This window comes from Poromitra crassiceps (genome assembly GCF_964638095.1).
Source record: "Poromitra crassiceps genome assembly, chromosome: 11".
Taxonomy (NCBI): Eukaryota; Metazoa; Chordata; class Actinopteri; order Beryciformes; family Melamphaidae; genus Poromitra; species Poromitra crassiceps.
This window is the reverse complement of record NC_139643.1, coordinates 15,355,482-15,377,281: the sequence shown is the minus strand read 5'-3', so window position 1 is coordinate 15,377,281 and position 21,800 is coordinate 15,355,482. Positions and strand designations below refer to the sequence as shown.

General features: G+C 43.9%; 1 protein-coding gene across 2 annotated transcripts in view; it reads left to right on the top strand.

Annotated features, from left to right (window-relative positions):
• The window catches only part of LOC310784759 (polyhomeotic-like protein 1), a 28,680-nt gene that overhangs the window by 1,786 nt on the left and 5,094 nt on the right, over positions 1-21,800 (top strand). The window contains exons 3-15 of one of the 2 annotated variants that reach the window (XM_083645800.1): positions 1,017-1,127; positions 4,168-4,239; positions 11,426-11,560; positions 11,688-11,852; positions 12,258-12,339; positions 12,456-12,841; positions 13,552-13,672; positions 14,011-14,429; positions 17,615-17,750; positions 18,386-18,564; positions 18,819-18,906; positions 19,894-19,981; positions 21,021-21,222. In XM_083645800.1, coding sequence (XP_083501926.1) covers positions 1,017-1,127; positions 4,168-4,239; positions 11,426-11,560; positions 11,688-11,852; positions 12,258-12,339; positions 12,456-12,841; positions 13,552-13,672; positions 14,011-14,429; positions 17,615-17,750; positions 18,386-18,564; positions 18,819-18,906; positions 19,894-19,981; positions 21,021-21,222 — 2,184 coding nt within the window. Of the gene's footprint in view, positions 1-1,016; positions 1,128-4,167; positions 4,240-11,425; positions 11,561-11,687; positions 11,853-12,257; positions 12,340-12,455; positions 12,842-13,551; positions 13,673-14,010; positions 14,430-17,614; positions 17,751-18,385; positions 18,565-18,818; positions 18,907-19,893; positions 19,982-21,002; positions 21,223-21,800 lie in introns of both variants that reach the window. The other variant, XM_083645799.1, reaches the window with a different exon arrangement.

Genomic DNA, 21,800 nt, shown 5'->3' with positions numbered 1-21,800 from the left:
AGATCGAGCTGGGAGGTGAACTGAGTGGAAGGCTGTTTCCTCGTAGCCGGCTGTGTGTGTGTGTGTGTGGTGCGGTGCGTGCGTGCACGTGTGTGTGTGTGTGTGTGTGTGTACAGATCGAGCTGGGAGGTGAACTGAGTGGAAGGCTGTTTCCTCGTAGCCGGCGGTGTGTGTGTGTGTGTGTGTGTGTGTGTGTGTGTGTGTGTAACTGGGCGTTCACACCGGACGTGAATTAGAGGTCGACTGATATGGGTTTTTCAATGGCCGATGGCCGATTATTTTAGTATTTTATTTTAGTGTTTTGCATTTCTATAAAATACAATGATTTAAATATAATAATGAATGAGAGTATTTGGCTACAAAACAAGTAGGCTATAATTCCATTATCCATTCATGCACATTGAGAATCAAATATAACAAAAATACATCTATTATAAGATGGTTATCTTAGCCAGTAACATGCTTTAGATTTATTTTACACACACTAGATCAGCTGAGTCTGTTAAAACCTAAAACCCCACTGTTTTAGAAGCACTTTTCATGCCTCCGCCGGTGATAGCCAGGCCGGCGGCATTATGGATCCGGGTTGTCCGTCCTGTATGTCCGTCCGTCCGTCCGTCCGATGTTTGTTAACGCGATATCTGAGGAACGCCTTGACGGAATTTCGTCAAATTTGCCTTAAACATCCACTTAGACTCAAGGATGATCTGATTAGATTTTGGTCGTCAAAGGTCAAAGTTCAAGGTCACTGTGACCTCACACACCCAATTTCCAAGCTCTGTAACGCAACATCTCAGGAGGGCCTTGACGGAATTTCTTACAATTTGCCTCAAATGGCGATTTGGACTCAAGAATGAACTAATGGGGGAGGCGTAAATCTGCTGTGCGGTCGTTCTAGTCTTTTCTTAGTTTGTGTTTGTTTGTGTTCTCTTTTTCTTTCCTGTGTCGATGATGATGTAAAGCACTTTGTGAACCTGTGATAAAAAATGTGATGAATAACATTTGACCCCCTCCAGGCCCTGCAGGCGTTACAGAGGCAGCCTAACGCAGCGCAGTACTTCCAGCAGCTCATGCTGCAGCAGCAGTTCAGCAACGCCCAGCTGCAGAACCTGGCTGCTGTGCAACAGGTAAAGTGTGAGTGTGTGTTTGTGTGTTTGTGTGTGTGTGTGTGGGGAGTTAAAGCAATAATCCCCGAGAGGCCATGGTTTACCGTACGGTGATTTTAGAACAGCTAAGTCACGTCTAACAGTGGAGACTGAAGGTGTCGCCGCTCCAAACCGGTGAAACACACACGCATACTGTACATACGGACACTAGGGCTGGCACGGATCACGGATAATCCGTGACCCGTACGGATCAGCCCCCACGGTTCGGAACGCGGTTCGGAACGTCAATGGTCCGCGGACCCCCCCCCCCCCCCCCTTTCGTTTCATTTAACGTTTAACGTTAGTGTATGAGAACGCCCAGCGCAGCCAGACACAGACAGGCATGCATAATCATGGCAAGCACAAGTGAGCTTCCTCATCCCTTGTCGCTGCTGTAAAGTATGTCTGAAGGCTGTGGCTAGTGGCTACTAAAGACAGCGTCACACAAACTTATTTCAACACCTCTGAAAAAGCACAGGAATGCGATCAGCGTGCTGCGGGCTGCACAAGTCAGATAACGAGAGCCACAACACACACACACACACACACACGCGCGCACACGTTTCACAAACACATTATCACCGGACGGTGAAATGTTGCCTTAGGACACATAACAACAAAACAACACGTGGGGCCACTGAGTAGCTTAACGTAGCATCAACGTTATATTTCCAGACTGACCTGCGGTCTGGTCTGTAGGTCTGTACCCGTGTCATGTGGCTGGTGCAAGCAACAGCCACGAAGTTAGGCATAGCAGTGCCACCTAAAACAGGAAGTTGGGTCGTTCTGCCTTCAGAGTAAAAGCTACATTGTGTCACTTATGACAAAAAAATATTTTTTGAGCTGTGCAGGGCAACAAATGGTTAGAGAATTATAATAGTATTAAAAAAATCTAATCGAAAATCAAATTTTGAGAGAAAAAATCTGATATATATATTTGTTTGCTGATCCGAAAAATCCGTGATCCGTGGCTCAAAATCCGTCACGCGATCCGATCCGTGGGTTTTCTGATCCGTGCCAGCCCTAACGGACACGTGCACATGTCTGACCTGCCTTACTTCAGTGATTTGTATACAGTTTCTGGTGGTGTTATGGAGGAAACCAAGGTGTATGTCACATGATCTACATCAGCCTTACACCTGCTGTCAATGTGCCACCAATAGAGAGCCGCAGGAACGAGTCCGGAAATCATCGATGCTAACACTCCTGGTTCTTCAATGTTTTCGCCTATGGGAGTTTTGAATGGGTTTTTGGCGCGATGCTTCTAATAATCTCTCTGCGCAACGCCGGCTTAATCAAACGCGAACCGGTGTTTAGTAATATCATCTTCACAAACGAGGACCACTTTTATGAGTTTTGAAGCTTTTACGTGCCTTAAAAGGGCAGCTAGCTAGCAAACGGCTAAATGAGACTACACTGTTGAGTCGATGGGGATATATACGTCAATAATGTCACCACTTCAAAGGACGAACACGGAAATTCTCTTTCCCTCACCTGGTTCACCCCGTTCAGCCCGGGGTAATCAGTGCACACCTCAACAACAGTCCAGGTTGAGTGCTGACGTGACGTGGAAGCCTGTGCGACAGTGTAGTTCTGCAGTGTTTCCCATACATAAAGGAATTTGTGGCGGGCCGCCACAATAATATTTTGACCGCCACAATAAGATGTTGACCAATTTTTTTTTTTTTTTTTTTTTTTACAGTGCCCCTGAACGCAACATGCAAGATATCCACTGAATAAGTGTCCAATAAATGTTCATGTCATTCTGGCCAATACTTCTGTTATAGCATTTCAGTCTGGAATATGGAATATCTTTCAATAATCTATGATTTAGCTGCTAAATTGTCAAATACCGCCATCTGCTCGCTACCCAGGCACTTATGTATGTACTTAACCTAACTAACTTAACCTAACTATCCGGTGTGCACAACACTGTCAGCCTAAACTCCGGCTGACACCCCAAAAACCTACAATCCGCTACAGAAAAATGTATATTGTTTGTTTATTAACTGGCCCCTCGCCTTCTATCATTTCACGAAAGTGGCAAAGCAAGTTGAGTATCCCTGACCTATAGGGAGAAATTTAGTTTGTCATTGTAAACCCACAGCACAGTAATGATGACATGTTCTTCATAGATCTAGCCTTTTAATTTTGCTCTTAAGCTTTCTCAAAGTACACCAAATTCATGCATTTTACTTTAAAATGTTTAAAAAAATCTCAAGGGGGGGCATGCCCCCGCACCCCCCTAGGGGGTCTGCGGTCCCCCACCACAAATTCTCAAAATCCTGTGGGAAACACTGAGTTCTGGATTAGCTTAGCTCAAGCTTTTTACTTCTAGGGCTTGCATTTACGCTACAAAACTCATGAAAGTGGTCCTCATGTGTGAAGATTATCAGACTGAACTCTGGTTCGCGTTTGATTTAGCTTGCCTTGCCCAGAGACCTTATTTTAAGCATCGCGGCAAAAACCCATTCAAAAATCCCATAGACAGAAACAGTGAAGAACCAGGAAGTCCGGTACTTCCGCGTTCTGACTACAAAAATACGTCATCCCTGCGGCTCTCTATTGAATGCAACAGGCAGAGAGGGCCTCAAGGTGGCTGTAGCTCAAAGGAGGAGAGCCATGGAGTCATCGTAGCTAGCTAGCCAACTGGACACAAGCTGGGGTCTGATCAGGCCCGGCGGGGTCACCTGGAGGAGGGTGTGTGATGTTGAAAGACCCCAAACACCTGATGATTCCAGGAACATCACTGAAGATATGTCCAGTGGCATCAGTAGATGTACACAGTGTGGAGAAAGACAGCACCAAAGACAGCCTTGGTTGACTGGCTGTTCTATTCTGTTCTGTTCTGTTCTGTTCTGTTCTGTGTTCTGTTCTGTTCTGTTCTGTGTTCTGTTCTGTTCTATGTTCTGTTCTGTTCTGTTCTGTGTTCTGTTCTGTTCTGTTCTGTTCTGTGTTCTGTTCTGTTCTGTTCTGTTCTGTTCTGTATTCTATTCTCTCTTCTCCTCTCCTCCTGTCTCAGGCCACTCTGGCAGCCAGTCGTCAGTCGAGTCCGTCCAGCAGCTCGTCTCAGACCAGCAGCACCACAGTCTCTGTATGTACCTCCAGCTCAGCTCAGCTCTGACACACACACACACACACACACACACACACACACACACACACACACACACACACACACACACACACAGCAGCACTGTCTCAGCTGTACGTACCTCAGCTCAGCTCTGACACACACACACACACACACACACACACACACACACACACACACACACACACACACACACACACACACACACACAGCAGCACTGTCTCAGCTGTACGTACCTCAGCTCAGCTCTGACACACACACACACACACACACACACACACACACACACACACACACACACACACACACACAGCAGCACTGTCTCAGCTGTATGTAGCTCAGCTCAGCTCTGACCACTGCAAAACAAATCACACTTCCATACATTTTTAAAGACTTAATTATTAGTTAACTCATTCCCCGCCAGAGTTTCAAAGGAAAAGTCGCCAGCCAGCGCCAGCGTTTCTAAGTATTTTCAGTGATTTTCCACGACCCACAGAATATTTTCTTCTATGGCTATGTAAACACTAGGGGTGTCACGATACACTCAGTTCACGATACGATAGAATACACGATGTTGGGTTCACGATAACGATACGATACGATATTTTCACGATATTTTTTTGCAATAGATTTGTAAGTTGAGGGGGCATCCTCCACGCTAATTTGAGTAATTTTACCATTTTCATCCTCCGTGTCTGTAAGGTTCAAGGTTCAAGGATATTTATTGTCATTCCAAAACATGAAACATGAGAGGGAACGAAATACGAACTCAAGGTCCTGGTGGATAAATCAACTAGATTAACTAGGATATCATAAATCATAAGATACCATAAAAACAACTGAATACTAAGAAAGAAAAACAATATAAAAACATAAATTAGAGACATCATAAAAACAACATAATACCTGGTGTAAGAGCAGAGAAAACAGTTTAAAGTGCATGTTTCGCTCAACACGGAGCCACTCAAAGTCCATTTTGTTTCGCTCACAGCTGGCGGCATTAAAGTGCGAGGAGTGTGGCAGCATTCATTACAGGAGCAGCAGATTTTAAATATATACATATATAGATATAATACATACTATGTACTATATATATAAGAAATAATATATATAACGTATATGTAACGTCCCTCGTCTGTTCAAACAAAGCAATGAAAAGGAGAGCGAGCATACAATCAGATGCAGATCAGTGCCACCATGTTCAGCTTCTTTTTCTCGCGATATGAGATTTCATCTCAACGATACATATTATCACGTTTTGATATCGCGATATATTGTGGGACGATATATTGTGACATCCCTAGTAAACACCAAATATCCCAAAAGACAGAACAAAGCCTCTACTTTCATGGGGGGAAAAGGTTTGTTTCAGCCTTCTTCCGTTCTTTAGTTATCGACACTTGAATGTAGGTCGTTTTCACTGAAAACGTGTCTCTCACCAGGAAGCTGAGAAAACTGCCTTTTTGTGCAGCGAATCGAGTGAGAAATTCAGCCGGCACGGAGAGCGCACCGGGGCGGGTTACACTCTCATGTTCTCCGTGAGCAGCTGGTGCTTCCTGGTACTGGATGTGTGGAGGTCTGGTTCTTCCTGGTACTCGATGTGTGGAGGTCTGGTGCTTCCTGGTACTCGATGTGTGGAGGTCTGGTGCTTCCTGGTACTCGATGTGTGGAGGTCTGGTTCTTCCTGGTACTCCATGTGTGGAGGTCTGGTGCTTCCTGGTACTCGATGTGTGGAGGTCTGGTGCTTCCTGGTACTCGATGTGTGGAGGTCTGGTTCTTCCTGGTACTCGATGTGTGGAGGTCTGGGAGCATATTTGACGGCTGAAATTGACACTTGACAAAGTGGATGACTGATCTAAGTGACAGGAGCAGTGATTGCTGTGCGTTTACCAGTTTATTGTGAAAGAAATCATTCTGTGTTGAGTGACTGTCACGAGCCCGTGTGACAACGCGTCCAGCCCGGGGGAAACAACTCCTTGTAGCGCGCTTTGAGGCACCAGGCTGGATGTGTTTTGAGCTTCCTCCATGAAGGGAGATCGATGCTGAGAACGCTGTGGCCCAATCCCAAACCAGCCCCTATCCCCTAACCCTATCCACTACCCCTCCGTTTGCGCGTTCCCGCGGAGGTCCGCCATATTAACACATTGAGTGCCACAGCGCTTCAGTAAAATTGTCTGGAGCCTGTGCCAGATTCACTTCCATTCAGTTGAAAACAGCTATAGAATTTTTTCTATTATGGCTATATTAACGGGGCTGGACTTTAATGAAACATTGAACACTCCTGCTTCTTCCAAAGAAGAAATTTTGTTTCTAGACAGTTCCATTATGAAATTACAGCCTCTCAAAAAAGTGCACTTTCAAGGGTTTTCTGTCGTTTTTTTTTACTTTCCAAGATATAGCCCCTTTTATGAATACCTTTTGCACTCTAATTTCGAGCACATTCACTGACTCTGGCTGGTGTTTTCTGATGTGGTGGCGTGTGGTGTGGTTTCTGTGCAGCCACACACCCCTCCCCCCCCCCCCCCCCCCCCCCCCCCCCTCTCCACCTCTGAGCTGCGGGCTCCTCCCACACGCACAGAGTTTGCTTTCTCGACTCCGTTTTTGCCCCGGACAGATCCCAGCGCCCATCAAGGAAATGATGCGCGCTGGCAAACGCGACTGAACGAAAAGGCTTGGCCCGTTCGGCTTCGGATGCTGGCTTTCTAGGAAATCGTGTGGAGATAGATAGAAGCATAAGAGCTCAGTTGTGAGCGCGGATGCAGCCGAGCCCACTCTCGCTGTAGACAGAGCAATATATACGGCTCTGGCAGAAAGCATGCATCGGTTTCCACTTTCATCACGGCTTTCTCCGCTGTCTCCTGTACAAAGTAAAGGATCTGAGGTGGGTGGAGCAGCTCCTGTGACGATGTTTAAGGTGGCGCCGTGTGATCCCTTGAAGGGATTCATGCTCACTGGCTGGGTACGACCTTAAACAGCAGAATTATGGAATAATATGAATTATGATTTTAGGACGTGCACAGACGTCCTTGGCACTGAACGTTACTTTTTTTTAGGACGTGCACAGACGTCCTTGGCACTCAATGTGTTAAGGGCCGTCCCAAACCAATTCCTACTGAGTGGAGGCGGCTTGTCAAACCCTTAAACAGTGAGTCTGCACTGGTGCAGGCTCGCCGACGGGTGCTGCAGAAACTACGTCCGGAGGAAACATCATTCAAGTGTAAGTTAGTTCCGTCTACTTTTTCCAAGTATTTTAGATCAAACACGTACCTTTATTTCCCTCACAGTGACTTTACATCTCAAACTAAATCATGGAATATGTCGAGTTATTAGTCCACAATTGAGAGGTATAGGCTACTGTATTCAAGACAAAGTGGCTAAATGAGAGCTAAGCATAGACCTAATATAAACACAGTCAGGGGTCGTATACATCAAGAGCGATGCAAATATACGCACAAAATTGCGATGCGAGTTTTGACCCACCTGTCATTTGATGGAAAATGGTTTTCCAATCCTCCTAGCACAGCTTAACACAAGTGCTAAAAGTCCCACATTCAGAAGGTTTTTAGAGATATTATTGTTGTATGGGCCTGGGCCCATACAACCTGTTCAGGCGTGGCCCAATTTGGATTCAGACGGATAAGAACCAGTTATTGACAACAATCTGATATATAGATGTTATTTTATATAGAATTAAATTGCATATAAAAATACAGAGCGGGTCAAGTAAATACAATACGATTACAGATCTGGAGGGAATGTTCAGTAGAGGCGTCGGCAGGATGAGTCTGTGAAGATGTCACCGGCTGTCTGCGTCGAAGGAAGATTCTCTGGCGACTTCCTCTTTGAGCTGTCTTATATGCTTTCCTTGAACAGTTGATACTTCTGCTTTTTGTGTCTGCTTGGAATATTGCTTTATGGGGGATTTTATTTAGCTGCCTTAAAAGGACATTTCCGTTTTTGGGGAGACACTCTATGACAGGAAATACTTCTATCAAAAAAAGAAACAGTTCAAACTGTATGTAACACTTCCCCTGCATTCACACAAAAATGAAGAAAATGACCAAAGTAGCAAATTATATAAATAAAGGAGGCTGAAGATCCGGCCAAACTAAGGAAAAGGCCTGGGCCAACCCCTTTGGGCCGTCGAAGCCAGCTAAACAAAGGGTTAAACATGATCATACGAAAACATAACTACCGGGGACTTCAGCCTAAACAAATAAACAAAATAACAGAACAAAGTACAACCGGAGGAGGCTGGCTGGTCACATAACAGAAACCAATAGAATATAATATATAATAATATGTGAGTTTGAAGAGTTTTGAGGAGGCTGTGGCTGTAGTTTACTACAGGACAGGGTGGTAGGGGTTATCAAATAGATCTCTACAGGGGTGGAATAAGTTATTAAATCTATCACAATCCACAGATGTGTTCCGACGCGTCGGAAGCGAATTCCTGAAGAATCGACCTTGGTTCGAAAAACACCGCAATAACGCTCAGCGAAAAAGACTTAGAAGGTTTATTTTGTAGCCCATGTGTGTCTTTTTCATATTTGTGGATGGTTATTAATAAAGAATATATACATTTTGTGTGTAGTCTAAAACATGTCTATGCATAGACAACATTATCCTGGGCTAAATGAGAGCTAAGCATTGACATAACGTTAAAATCTTGTGCTCAGATAAATTACCTTTTATGCTAACGTGGAGGACTTCTCTAGTGTATATTTTTGTATTTACTGCTAATTATTCATTTTAATAATGTATTTACTGCTTGGTCTAAAATAGGTCTATACATTAGCCGGCTATATGAGAGCTAAATCATAGACGCCCCGTTGAAATCACGTCTATTGTGAAACAGCATGACACAGGCAACGCGTCTGTCCATCTCCATGGTGACGGCTCCTTCCTGTTTCCGGTAAGGTAGCGAGGGCGTCTCACTTGTTCGGCTTCTCTTTTATGCCCTCCCCTTAATCAGCAGTGCCCTCTACAGCTGCGAGTGGAACTCCATTTGGAGTGGCACTCGGTAGTGAAGTGGTAGTGAGTAGGGAGTGGTTTGGGATTGGGCCTGTGAGTGGTTTTGTGGGGGGGAAAACTGGCTTGCAGAGGACTATACGAGTATGATAATCACTTCATAAGGTGGCCAAGAGCGCCATCTAGCGTATGGCAGTGAAAAGACGGATTGACGCTCCGTTACGTCATGGCGGGGAAGCGTTGTCTCTTAAATGACGCACCATTACGCCAATGGCGGAGAATGAGTTAATATTAAATAATCATTCAGTTTATAAAATGTCAAGAATAATGACCAATGATCATCACAAGTTCCCAGAGCCCAAAGGGATTCTTAAAATGTCTTTCTAATCTGACCAGCCACAAGGCCCAAAGTATAACAATTTAGAATGATACGAAATAGAGAAAAGCGTCAAATCTTAGTATTTGTGAAGCTGTGACCAGCAAATTAATGTTGGGTACTTTTTAGTTGATCAATGACTCACACAATTAACTGATCAAAATTATAATTGTCTGGCGATCAACTAATTGATTGAGCACGTAACACTTAAGAAATCAACTTTGTGTTTACAGACTAACAGCATCACAGTAGCTTTCAACTTTCATGCAAAACTGAAGATTCTTTGATTGGTTTATACATAAAGCAACATTTTGATCGGTTTATATACATAAAGCAACATTTTGATTGGTTTATACATAAAGCAACATTTTGATCGGTTTATACATAAAGCAACATTTTGATCGGTTTATACATAAAGCAACATTTTGATCGGTTTATATACATAAAGCAACATTTTGATCGGTTTATACATGAAGCAACATTTTGATTGGTTTATACATAAAGCAACATTTTGATTGGTTTATACATAAAGCAACATTTTGATCGGTTTATACATAAAGCAACATTTTGATCGGTTTATACATAAAGCAACATTTTGATCGGTTTATACATAAAGCAACATTTTGATCGGTTTATATACATAAAGCAACATTTTGATCGGTTTATACATAAAGCAACATTTTGATCGGTTTATACATAAAGCAACATTTTGATCGGTTTATACATAAAGCAACATTTTGATCGGTTTATACATAAAGCAACATTTTGATCGGTTTATACATAAAGCAACATTTTGATCGGTTTATACATAAAGCAACATTTTGATCGGTTTATACATAAAGCAACATTTTGATCGGTTTATACATAAAGCAACATTTTGATTGGTTTATACATAAAGCAACATTTTGATCGGTTTATACATAAAGCAACATTTTGATCGGTTTATATACATAAAGCAACATTTTGATCGGTTTATACATAAAGCAACATTTTGATTGGTTTATACATAAAGCAACATTTTGATCGGTTTATACATAAAGCAACATTTTGATTGGTTTATACATAAAGCAACATTTTGATCGGTTTATACATAAAGCAACATTTTGATTGGTTTAAAGCAACATTTTGATCGGTTTATATACATAAAGCAACATTTTGATTGGTTTATACATAAAGCAACATTTTGATCGGTTTATACATAAAGCAACATTTTGATCGGTTTATATACATAAAGCAACATTTTGATCGGTTTATACATAAAGCAACATTTTGATCGGTTTATACATAAAGCAACATTTTGATTGGTTTATACATAAAGCAACATTTTGATCGGTTTATACATAAAGCAACATTTTGATTGGTTTATACATAAAGCAACATTTTGATTGGTTTATACATAAAGCAACATTTTGATCGGTTTATACATAAAGCAACATTTTGATTGGTTTATACATAAAGCAACATTTTGATCGGTTTATACATAAAGCAACATGTTGATCGGTTTATACATAAAGCAACATTTTGATTGGTTTATACATAAAGCAACATGTTGATCGGTTTATACATAAAGCAACATTTTGATTGGTTTATACATAAAGCAACATTTTGATCGGTTTATATACATAAAGCAACATTTTGATCGGTTTATACATAAAGCAACATTTTGATCGGTTTATACATAAAGCAACATTTTGATTGGTTTATACATAAAGCAACATTTTGATCGGTTTATACATAAAGCAACATTTTGATTGGTTTATACATAAAGCAACATTTTGATCGGTTTATACATAAAGCAACATTTTTCTCAGTTGACTTTACCAAGGCTTTATCTCTCAGGTCAATGTAACCTCGGGAGGCGGGTGCACAACCAGCAGCCGTCCTATTTGTCAAGGCGCCACTGCCACGTCCACCATCAGCCAATCAGTGCTGCTGGGCGGAACGGCAGGAGGGCAGGGCCAGATGTACCTGAGGGTGAGTCTCACTGGACTGCTGTTACACTGTAACAACAAGCCAGCTGGTGCATTTTTATCAATCACTTTGAATACAGCAACAAAACGTACATACATATTAAAAAACTGCAATGACTTGCTTCTTCCAGGTGAACCGCTCTCTGAGGGCCCCCATCTCCTCACAGCTCATCTTCATGCCCGGCAACACGGCGACCGCTGCCGTAGCAACGGTCACCCAGCAACCACAGGCTCAGCAGCATCAACAGGAAGTGACACACACTACCTCTGCCAGCAGCCAATCAGATAATGACCAGGTTTGTGGAATGAACGTGGAGCAACATTATTTTATTGGACTTTTTGAATCTGGATGATTTTCGTCTCCAGCAGGGTTTCTAAGGCCATGTTCACATTACAGGCACATCTGATTTGCTGATAAAGTCATTAATCATCATTATCTTGATTGGTTTCCCAAATCTGATTTGGGAGTGTGTCCGCACTGCCACAAATCTGATTCTCAAGTCGGATCTGTGTGTCCAGACCTAATCTGTGTGTGTGTGTGTGTGTGTGTGTGTGTGTGTGTGGGGGGGGGGGGGTTAATAGCTTGGGACACATTTATTTTCCCTTGTGTAGGAAAAGTTTTCATTGTCATGCATTTCCCACCGGTTCTGAATTGCATCTCTACTCCTTTGCTTCTGCTTGATATTTCCCCGGCCTCCCAGGTGCAGAACCTGGCCATGAGGGGTGTCTCCAGCCCCAAGGGTGTCGGGGTGAAGACGGAAGCCCCAGAGAGGAGCGAGTCAGGTAGTGGAGTCACCCCCTGCTGGCCATCAGAAACAATGCGGGTTTAAGTCATTTGTGAGCCCCCTCTTGTGGTGTAAACGTTTTATTTTCATGTCCCCCTTCCCTCCTTCCCTCAGCTGCCTACTCCCTGGTCCAGTCTCCCACCAAGCCCAGCCTGCCGGCGGCCCAGCTGCCCCACATCAAGATCCCCACCTACCCCCAGCCCTCCAACCTCAAGTCCTCCTCTTCCTCCACCTCCTCCATCCCTCTGTCCCAGCTGCTGCTGCACGGGCCCCGGGCGCTCAGCACCGTGACCGCGGCCGCGGCCGCCGCTACGCACATCCTGGTGCCCACGTCCAGCTCGGCCTCGCAGCCCCACGGCTACCCGCTCGGCACGGCCACCATCAAGCCGGCAGGCGGCGCTCAGACGCTGGTGGTGCAGCCGCTGCAGAAGTCCTCCCTCGGTGGCGAGAAGTCGGGCCACGGCAACGGGCCCGTTCCGATCCAGCCCAAAACCTTACAGGTAGGGGACGGCCATTTAGAATTTTCTTTTTCGCGAGCCGGCCCTCGTCAACCGATCATCAACCGTTAACCAACAAGGTGCACTATGAATGTACTACAGTGCACTCCGCTTATAGTGATCACTATAAGCGGATGATCATTAGAACTGATTTTTTTTCTTTTCTCTTTCAGCACATCTATTTGATAAAAAAAAATTAATAATAATAATCGATCAAAATTCCACATGATCAACATGATTCCTTAACGATCAATTATCGATTTTCGATTATTGATGCCCATGCCTAGTTCAGGAGAAAATTAAAATATAAAAATATAAAATTCCACAATTTCTCTGAACTCACATGTGTTGCAACCTAACTTAACTTAATAACATTTGTTTTCTCCCCGTGAGTTGTATTAAGAAAATAGATTGTATAGCTTATTTTTCTTTTACCAGGCATTTTATTATGTTTAACTATTAATCGGTCAAACTTCTGACAGTGTTGTCGGTTAACGGGTTAAATTAGAGGTGGATATCACCAGAGGCCCCACGATACTATATTATCACCATACTTAAGTCACGATGCGATGATACTTCAATTTCAAAAGATCGATACTTAGTGTCGGTGTATCGATACAATATTGCCACGCAAAATATTGCAATACTGTATGGATTTCCCCCTCACCCCCACTGTAGGTGAAACAGTTAATTATTAACATCCCTACTTCCAGGGGCTGCGTCTGCCGCTACAGCTGCCCTCCAGGAACCCGCCTCCCATCCTGCCCGCCCCCCCGGCGCCCTGCTGCTCCGCCCAGCCGCCCCCGCCTCCGCACATCCCCGTGCAGATCGTCGGTAGGGCTGGATGATATAGCCAAGATCTATATCGCAAACATACTTCTTTATATCAGTCAATACGATCATTATTACGATATTAGTCAGTTAGTGTGTTAACACTGCAAAGACCGCAGGAAAAACTGCCAAGAACACCCATTTATTGTCACAGTGGATTTCTGCATCTGCAAACATGTCTGACAAACCAATGTGCCAACTCTTGTTATTCTTGACTCAGCATCCTGTAATGAAAGGGCTGTAAATAAGGTGTTATATATTGTATAATCTATTGAAAATATTGGAAGTTATGATTGAGCGATTGATAATGATATTGATGTATTGTCCACCCCTAATCGTAGGCGCCAGGCAGAGCACGGTGCTGGGGAACCCCCAGGCTCTGGCCCTGGCCCGAGCCGGCTGCAGCCAGGACGGAGCCTCGGTGCTCAGCGGCCCGTCCGGCCTCCTCACCATGGTGGCGTCCATCGCCGCCTCCAGAGAGGGTGGGGTGGTGGGCCGGGGGGTGGGGCTAAAGAGCCTACAGTCGCCCCAAGAGGCGCCGCCCCCATTGGCCCAGGTGTCTCACGTTCACCCGCAGGCCAATCAGAGCCCGGCGCCCATGCAGAACGGAGGCCCCGCCCCCTCCCTGTCCCCCGCTCTGTCCTCCTCGCTCTCTCGCTCCTCCCTCTCACTCCCCCTGGTGGTGGAGGAGCAGAGAGCGGCGGCGGCGGCGGCCGGCGTGACCACCAACGGAGAGTCAACGGGAAGTCAGACGTCACAGGTCAGATGCTCACATCGATCAGCTGTCTGCTGTTCTTTTAAAGACCTGGGGCCGGTTGCAGAGTTTCCTTAGAGTCCGAGTTAAGGTGTCGTTAAAATAGAATCGGCTGCACAAAACACCCTTAAACCTTGTGCTTATGTTTTCCTTAATATGTTTAACCTTAAAGAGAAGACTTAAGGGTGTTTTGCAGCTGATTTTATTTTATGGACACCTTAACTCGGACTCTAAGGAACATCTTAAAGGCACTGTGTGTAAGATTCTGCACTATTAAATATCCCCAAACCAATACCTTGTATATATAGAGGAGGTATAGTGATTTATTTCTGTGTTTACAACTAAGCCACGCCCCCTCCCTGTGTTGTGATGGCCCTCTTGGAGAGTAGAGCTACTCCCCGAACCTGTTTACATAGAAACCCCTCCCCCGAGAAGCCGACCTAGTGAGCCCCTCCCAGCCCACAGCCCAAAACAGAATTTTGTAGACCAAGATGGCGGAACCCTGATGCGGGCATTCCTGATATTCCATTCCCTGATCCACCTTATATATGCGGTTTCATACTTTAGCCAAATCGCCGCCGAAAAGAAATGTCTCAGACCAGAGTCAACCTTGCCGGTCTGGCTTTCACTAGATGGAGAGCCCTACGAGCAGCTATATCTGGCCTGCAAAGTGACTCGGAGCTGGCGTGTTCTCCTGTACACACACGGTAAGTAACGTTATCGCGTTTGCATGTCCCATTTCAGTAACGTTACGCATGATAGCGAAATGTACAAGTTGTTATCGATATTGTGAATTTGTTCTGTGAATGTTGTAATCACTTGGCTAACTGTTGCTTTTCACGGCTATTCAAATGACTTTACACTGCTAGTGTAGCCTGCTGCAGGATTTGATTAGCTTGTCGTTCGTGTATAACTTATACACAGACATTCTGGTGACAAGTTGACATGAATGACATAACGTTACTTCCCATTACAAATTTCGCATGCATTTTCTGTTATAATTACGTCCAGTTGCTGTCACTATGACGCAGAACGGTATAGTAATGTGTAAACACTTAGAAAGGCCATGGAGAAAAGCTAGCTTCGCTAATGTTAGCAGTTTGTTGTTCTATTCTATCTCACTAAGCAACGTTACATTAGAAAATAGCTGTAACACCGTCCAAACAAATCAAGGTTTGGTAAAAGTATCTAATTCATGACAATGTGGAGGAACCCTGCCTTGATATCTACCAGCTACAAAATAGATGATTCAAATTAATACTAAACACGTTTCCATTTGTCTGATTTTCAAGGTGCCAGTCATCCAGTCATCCAGAAGATGACAAGATAGAAAACAAGTGGACCCACCATTATGATATTTGAGATGGAGAAATTGTGCTTTTATAGCAAACCTGTATAATACATGTTCTATCATCTTTGATGTTTAGATGTTTGCTGTCTGCAATCTTCTGTACACCAATAAAGTTGATATGACTTCATCCATGTCTCTTGGCCACTATTCTCCATTGTAACATTAGATTTGCCTAAAGCTGAGTGTGTCTAGCTACAGTAGCCTAGTGCCTACCAGTATTTGTGTTTCTGTGTATATATAGCCTACTTTATATAATAGACAGTGTATGTGATGTTTCTCAGTACATTGATTTCACAACTTCGTTTATCAGAAAAAATACTTTATTTGCAAAACTAAAATATGGGCTACACCAGAATGACGTGACCAGTTCCATCAGCTATGCGGTTCTTCAGGATGTCGACAAGATCTGCTATCGTCCTACAGCCGACCTTCCTCTCTGCGACCCTGTCTCCTCTTTGTCCCACTGGTGCTAGCCTGGGCTTCAGGCATACAGCTTGGTTTGCCTGCCTAAAAAAAAAAGCAGTGATTCAAGCGTTTGAAATTAGTTTGAACAACTCTAACAATGAGAAAATACTAGCGTTGCACTATGAATACATTTTGGCCATGTCTTGGTATTAGCAGACGAACAAAAACACAGGCTAAGCTACTCACTGTTGACAGACAGCTGTGGTTAGCTAGCGATGTCCCCAACATTGAATTGAAATCATCCTAATTTAGCTATGTCAACCTGGTTTTAGACAACGTTTTGCCTAACCGTACTTAGCAATAGGGCAGGCTATGCAAAAGGTTAGGTTACAATGTAACCTTTTCAAAATCCATGTAACCATTACATGGATTTTGATCGGTTAGCAGATTATACAAATAAGTCTTACCAAGCGGACTATTGTCAATATCCTAAAGGTTTATGACTATCATGTGAAATTTGTCATTACTCAAGCCAAATACATAGCCGAGATGCATTCGTGCTTGTTTTATGTACTTACGTCTGCAGTAGGTAGGCTATGCACAAAATAGTTGTTTATATCTCCGTTGCTTGGGAGGGAGGGAGGGAGGGAGGTGGGGGAACCAGGAAGTGCTGTGCGCTGGTGGGTGGGATCGAGATTGTTTGTGTAAACAAGTTTTGTTATGGTTTGAAATGGCGACATCTAGTGGACAAAAAAATCACACACAGTGCCTTTAACTTAAGGTGCTTTGTGCAACCAGCCCCTGGATTATATATTTTTTGACACACAACTCCCATTCTTTTCCTCAATTTTTTTTTCTGTTCACAATTACATTATGTGCTTTTTTATTATTTTCTCTTTTTTTGGCTCTATCCCACCCACATGCCTGATCCCCTGACTCTGTGGTTCTCAATGGGGGTGAGGTGTGTGTGTGTGTGTGTGTGTGTGTGTGTGGGGGGGGGGGGGGTCCGGCCGGGGACTACCAGGGGTCTTTGATGGGGTTTGTGATAAATGAGATGTAGTTTAATTTCACAACAACTCAATTAACTGGAAATGATCCCACTTTTAAATTATGCAAGATTGAAAAAAGTAGGAAATAAAATAAACTAAACAATAGTTAATACTGAATCAACAACAACTAAACTTGTCCCATACGGATCCCCACAAAATCTGATTCAATAGCATCTGAGGTGTAATGTTTCTGGGTCCATAACATGAACATGTATGAGAACCTTTGCTCTAACCGGCCATAACAAGCTTAGTTCTTAGATATATCCCATTCATATTGTTATGGATGTTTGAAAGTCACTTCACAAAGCAGCTTCACCGCACTCATTGCAACTAGTAATTTGCCTCGAATGCCCTGATCTGATTTGATTTCTGTATTTATTTCTTAGGGAAAGCAGATGCCTGGCTCGCTAAAAAGGAAGTCGGAATCCAATTCGGCCAATGGCGAAGATGGCCCCTCCCCCCCGCGGCTCCAGCCAGTCAGAGATCACGCCTCGGCACTCCCAGCCAATAACGTCGAAGCAGGTAGCAAGAAATCAGAATCACTGAAATCACAAAGTGCAAATAAATATTTAACATTACAAATAGATTTCCACCTACTGCCTGTTATTTAGGTTGAGTTATTATTGACTGTTGCAGGTGCAGACCAGTAATTAGCATTGCAAATTAGTCTAATCACCTACAACTAAAATAAATGCAAGTACAGATGTTTTACTACTAAGTGCTGATTTGATTATGATTCAAAAACATGTTAGCAGTACAGTACAACCTCAACTTGGACCCAAACAGAGACAGATATAGGATAAAACTAGTCATAATTATGCCCCCAAGTACCGCAGCTGCAGACAGAGGAAACAGATTTCTTTTGGATGACTGTTCACAGTATATCTATCTATTCTAGGATGTGACGCATATCTGCTAATATGAACTGACTGATAGGAGAAGACAGAGTAACAATAACAGAAACATCACATCTGAGCTTAGGCTAGGCTTAATATGTCATGTATGTATGTCATGTACCTGAAACATAAAACACAATAACATAATAATGATTAAAAATGATAACTAAAATAAAATAAACTGGGTTCAAAGAAACAAAACTACTTGCCGTCTCCTTAAACCTTCTTGTCTCTTCTCCCTCCCTGTCCTGTCCTGTCCAGACCCGGGCACGCCCCCTGCCTCCCCCTCCCCCTGCCCCTCCTCCCCCGCACTGGCGGTGTCCCATGGGGGGGCGGGTCAGGCGGAGCGAGCCCCTCCCCCTCAGGCCGTGGTCAAACCTCACGTCCTCACGCACCTCATCGAGGGCTTTGTCATCCAGGAAGGGGCGGAGCCGTTCCCTGTGAGTACATGGGATCTGTAGTTCCTGAGGTTTGCCCTGCCAAAAGAGCTTAGACCGAAGCACAGCATAACTTATTTTCTTTCATCTTTTAATCTGTTTGAATTTTTCAGTCTCTTCTTAGGGGAAAAACACATCTCAAACGAACTATAAAACCGTTTTTTCCTCATACTGTAAAGGACAATAAATACCTACAATGAATTTTATTTAAAAGTGCCTTACTGATTCTTGATGCCTTTTTTTTGCTTGATTGACAGGTGTGTGGTCCAGTGAAGGAGCCGGCTGGTGAAGATTTGACTGACAGTCCAGACACCAATCAGTCAGAGGCTGTGACCACGGCAACAGGTAACAGACAAACTGATCTGATAGTAATGCTGCCTTCAATCCAGACACGTTGGAAATTAGGACATTTCGGCCCTTCGAGTTGAAATTCTCACTGGGGCCAACAAACAGTACTTTTAATGTGGTCCCCAAAATAGACTCGAGTTTGATCTTCCGCATTGCATGACCTTTAAAAGCACAAAAAAAATCACAGTTAAGCAATTGCAAATGCATTCAATATTTGCATGAGTGACATCACTGATGACATCACAGTCGAGCAATTGCGTAACCCCTTCCAGGTGACTACATCTCAGGTGAACTCCAGGTGAACTCTCGTGCTCATACTGTCACTCATGTTTAAATGTGTAGTACGAACAGTCGCCCTTGAGCAGAACATCTGTTTACTTCTGTCTCCAAATGACGCCAAACACGTCATCTGGAGGCGGAACTGCCTGCCGAGTTCTTGGTGCAGTTGAAGAAGTCCTTTAATAATCTATAGAGACAGTCGGCATGTGTGGGAACGCCCACAAAATGTTAAACGGCTGGCGCGCGAGTGGGGTAAAACTGCCGATATATCTCATGGGCTGACTCACCAAAAGATGGTGCTGTGGCTCTAAACTACAGGTTTGGGGGTTCTAGAGCAGAACACAAGACGTCTGCTCAGATGTGCGTTTACTGCGGTGGTTAAATCCCCGATCGTGTCTGCCTGGGCTGGGCTATCGGTTAAATTCTAACTTTGCTGAATGGATAGAACGGGGGATTTACCCCACCCTGACCACGCCCCCAGCCAGGCTGAGCCAGCTAACCCAGCGTCTATTGCGGGCGTTCCTAGAGCCTGTATATAGGCGTTCCCAGACATGCCGACTGTCTCTATAAAACACCCCTGTGGCTGTTGTAATGGTTTAACATTTAAATTGTAAATGTGAAGTTGGACTGAGTTGTGCATCCAAATCATTCAAAAAAAGAAATTTCCGTGTCTGACCATCTCCTCTACTCTCTGTTCCCTCTCAGTTCTGAAGTGTGAGTACTGTAAGAACTTCGCTCCTGTCAGCCAGTTCAGAGGCACCAAAAGGTTCTGCTCCATGAGTTGTGCCAAGAGGTACTTTGACATGCATGGCATCTAATATATACAGGGGCAGCCATCTTAGAAATCAACGTACGACTGCAGCAGACACTGTTGTTGCCTTCTCAAATGGTGTCGGTTAGAGCCAGGAAGGCATATTGTAACAAAAAAGTCTTTCTCAGATCATTCCTTTTGCCTCTTGATAACTGAAAGAAGAATAAAAGAAAGTTCCTTTCAGAAAGGAAGCAACCGTAGTGCAGTGAGAGACGCTCCTGTCGAGGGCTGTTCTAAATCGATTAAAAGTATCGCTTACTTTGAAATGGGAACAGCACTCTGCCATTAAGGCATTTATACAAATGGCTGATGTTTTTTTGCGTTCTCCCGACTGAATTAGATTCAGGCGGATACGTTGGTCTCTAGTGATTGGTTGGGGATTGGGGGATTTCCCTTGTGGAAACCAGTTAGAGTGGAGGCAATGTCAGACTGAAGAAGGAAATGGAGTGTTTAACGAGTTGAGAAATTCAGTCTGATATCAGGGTGTCAAGCATGCAGAGAGGTGTGATTATATCAGGGTGTCAAGCATGCAGAGAGGTGTGATTTCTCAGGTGGCTACAGCTGTATATTTCATAGCATGTAGTTGTTTGTAAGCTGTGTCTGTTTTTATGTTTGATGTCAAATGTGACGGAGCCACACTTCACTCACTATTGTCTCGAACCTTGGCATGTTATGTTTCTTTTAAATGTCAAATCACATTACGATCCAATTTTGTTGATGTCTTTCTCCGTTTTGAATTTGCTCCACGTTACAGCGCACACTGTGCTATCATGTATGTCATATGTTTACACTATGTAAACAATGCATAAATGTTGCATTGTTTGAAATAGACTGTGAATATATGTGTGAATATATGTGAATACATTGTTCTGCTTTGCATTTGTCCCTTTGCCCACTACATGTGTATTGGTTAAATACTCTGTATTGGTGCAAATGGGTAAAAAAGATGTGTTGCTCGTCTTGGCTTCAGTACCGTATATGTTACTGTTTGTCTACGATACAGTATGTATTGGTTCCCCAGGTACAACCTCAGCTTCAGCCAGCACTTCCGGCTGCGCGTGCAGAGCCAGGGTCCTCCAGGCGGGGTCCAGGGGGCAGAACCAGGCCTGGGGCAGCTGTCGCTGTCTGACGAGGAGGGAGGGGTGGGCAGGCGGAGGGTTCCCCGCAGGACCAGCTCCGAAATCGCCAGCGCCAAGATCGCAGGGAGGCCCATACCTGTCAAGGTGAGGCGAGACGGCAGGCCTTCCTGCACAGGTGTGGGAGGTCTGGAGCTTACTCCATCATTTCACACTCTCACAAAAGCAACCAAAAGAAAACCAAAGTCCACTCCAGACTACAGGGTTTTGTTTTCGTATCGAGTACACCTTCAAAACCAAACCCCTTTATTTCAGTAACAGTACAGCTTAAAGCAGTTGTCAGACGGCGATGACATGCTTGGGCTACACATAATAACTTGCCTAGGGAAAAGTACTGTGAACATGTTAATGTTGATGTCCCAAACCAGTGTAGGTTAGGTTCACCCTTGCGTCAGTCTCAGTCATTGTCAATGCCGCCCCCTAGCGGCACAAAGTCAACATTACAGTGTGACTAACGTATGGATAGACGGACGCATGGAGATCGTTCCCCCTTTGGTGGGGGACAATATAAATGAAATCATATATTATAGAAAGTGCAATATAATTAATATATTATTTATTCTATTTTAGTCTTTTTAGCTGCAACAGAACCTTGTAGAAGCAGAACCTGCTCGCACCTGTGGATCTGTGGACAACTTTAAAAAGCAGCTCAATACCCAAATTGT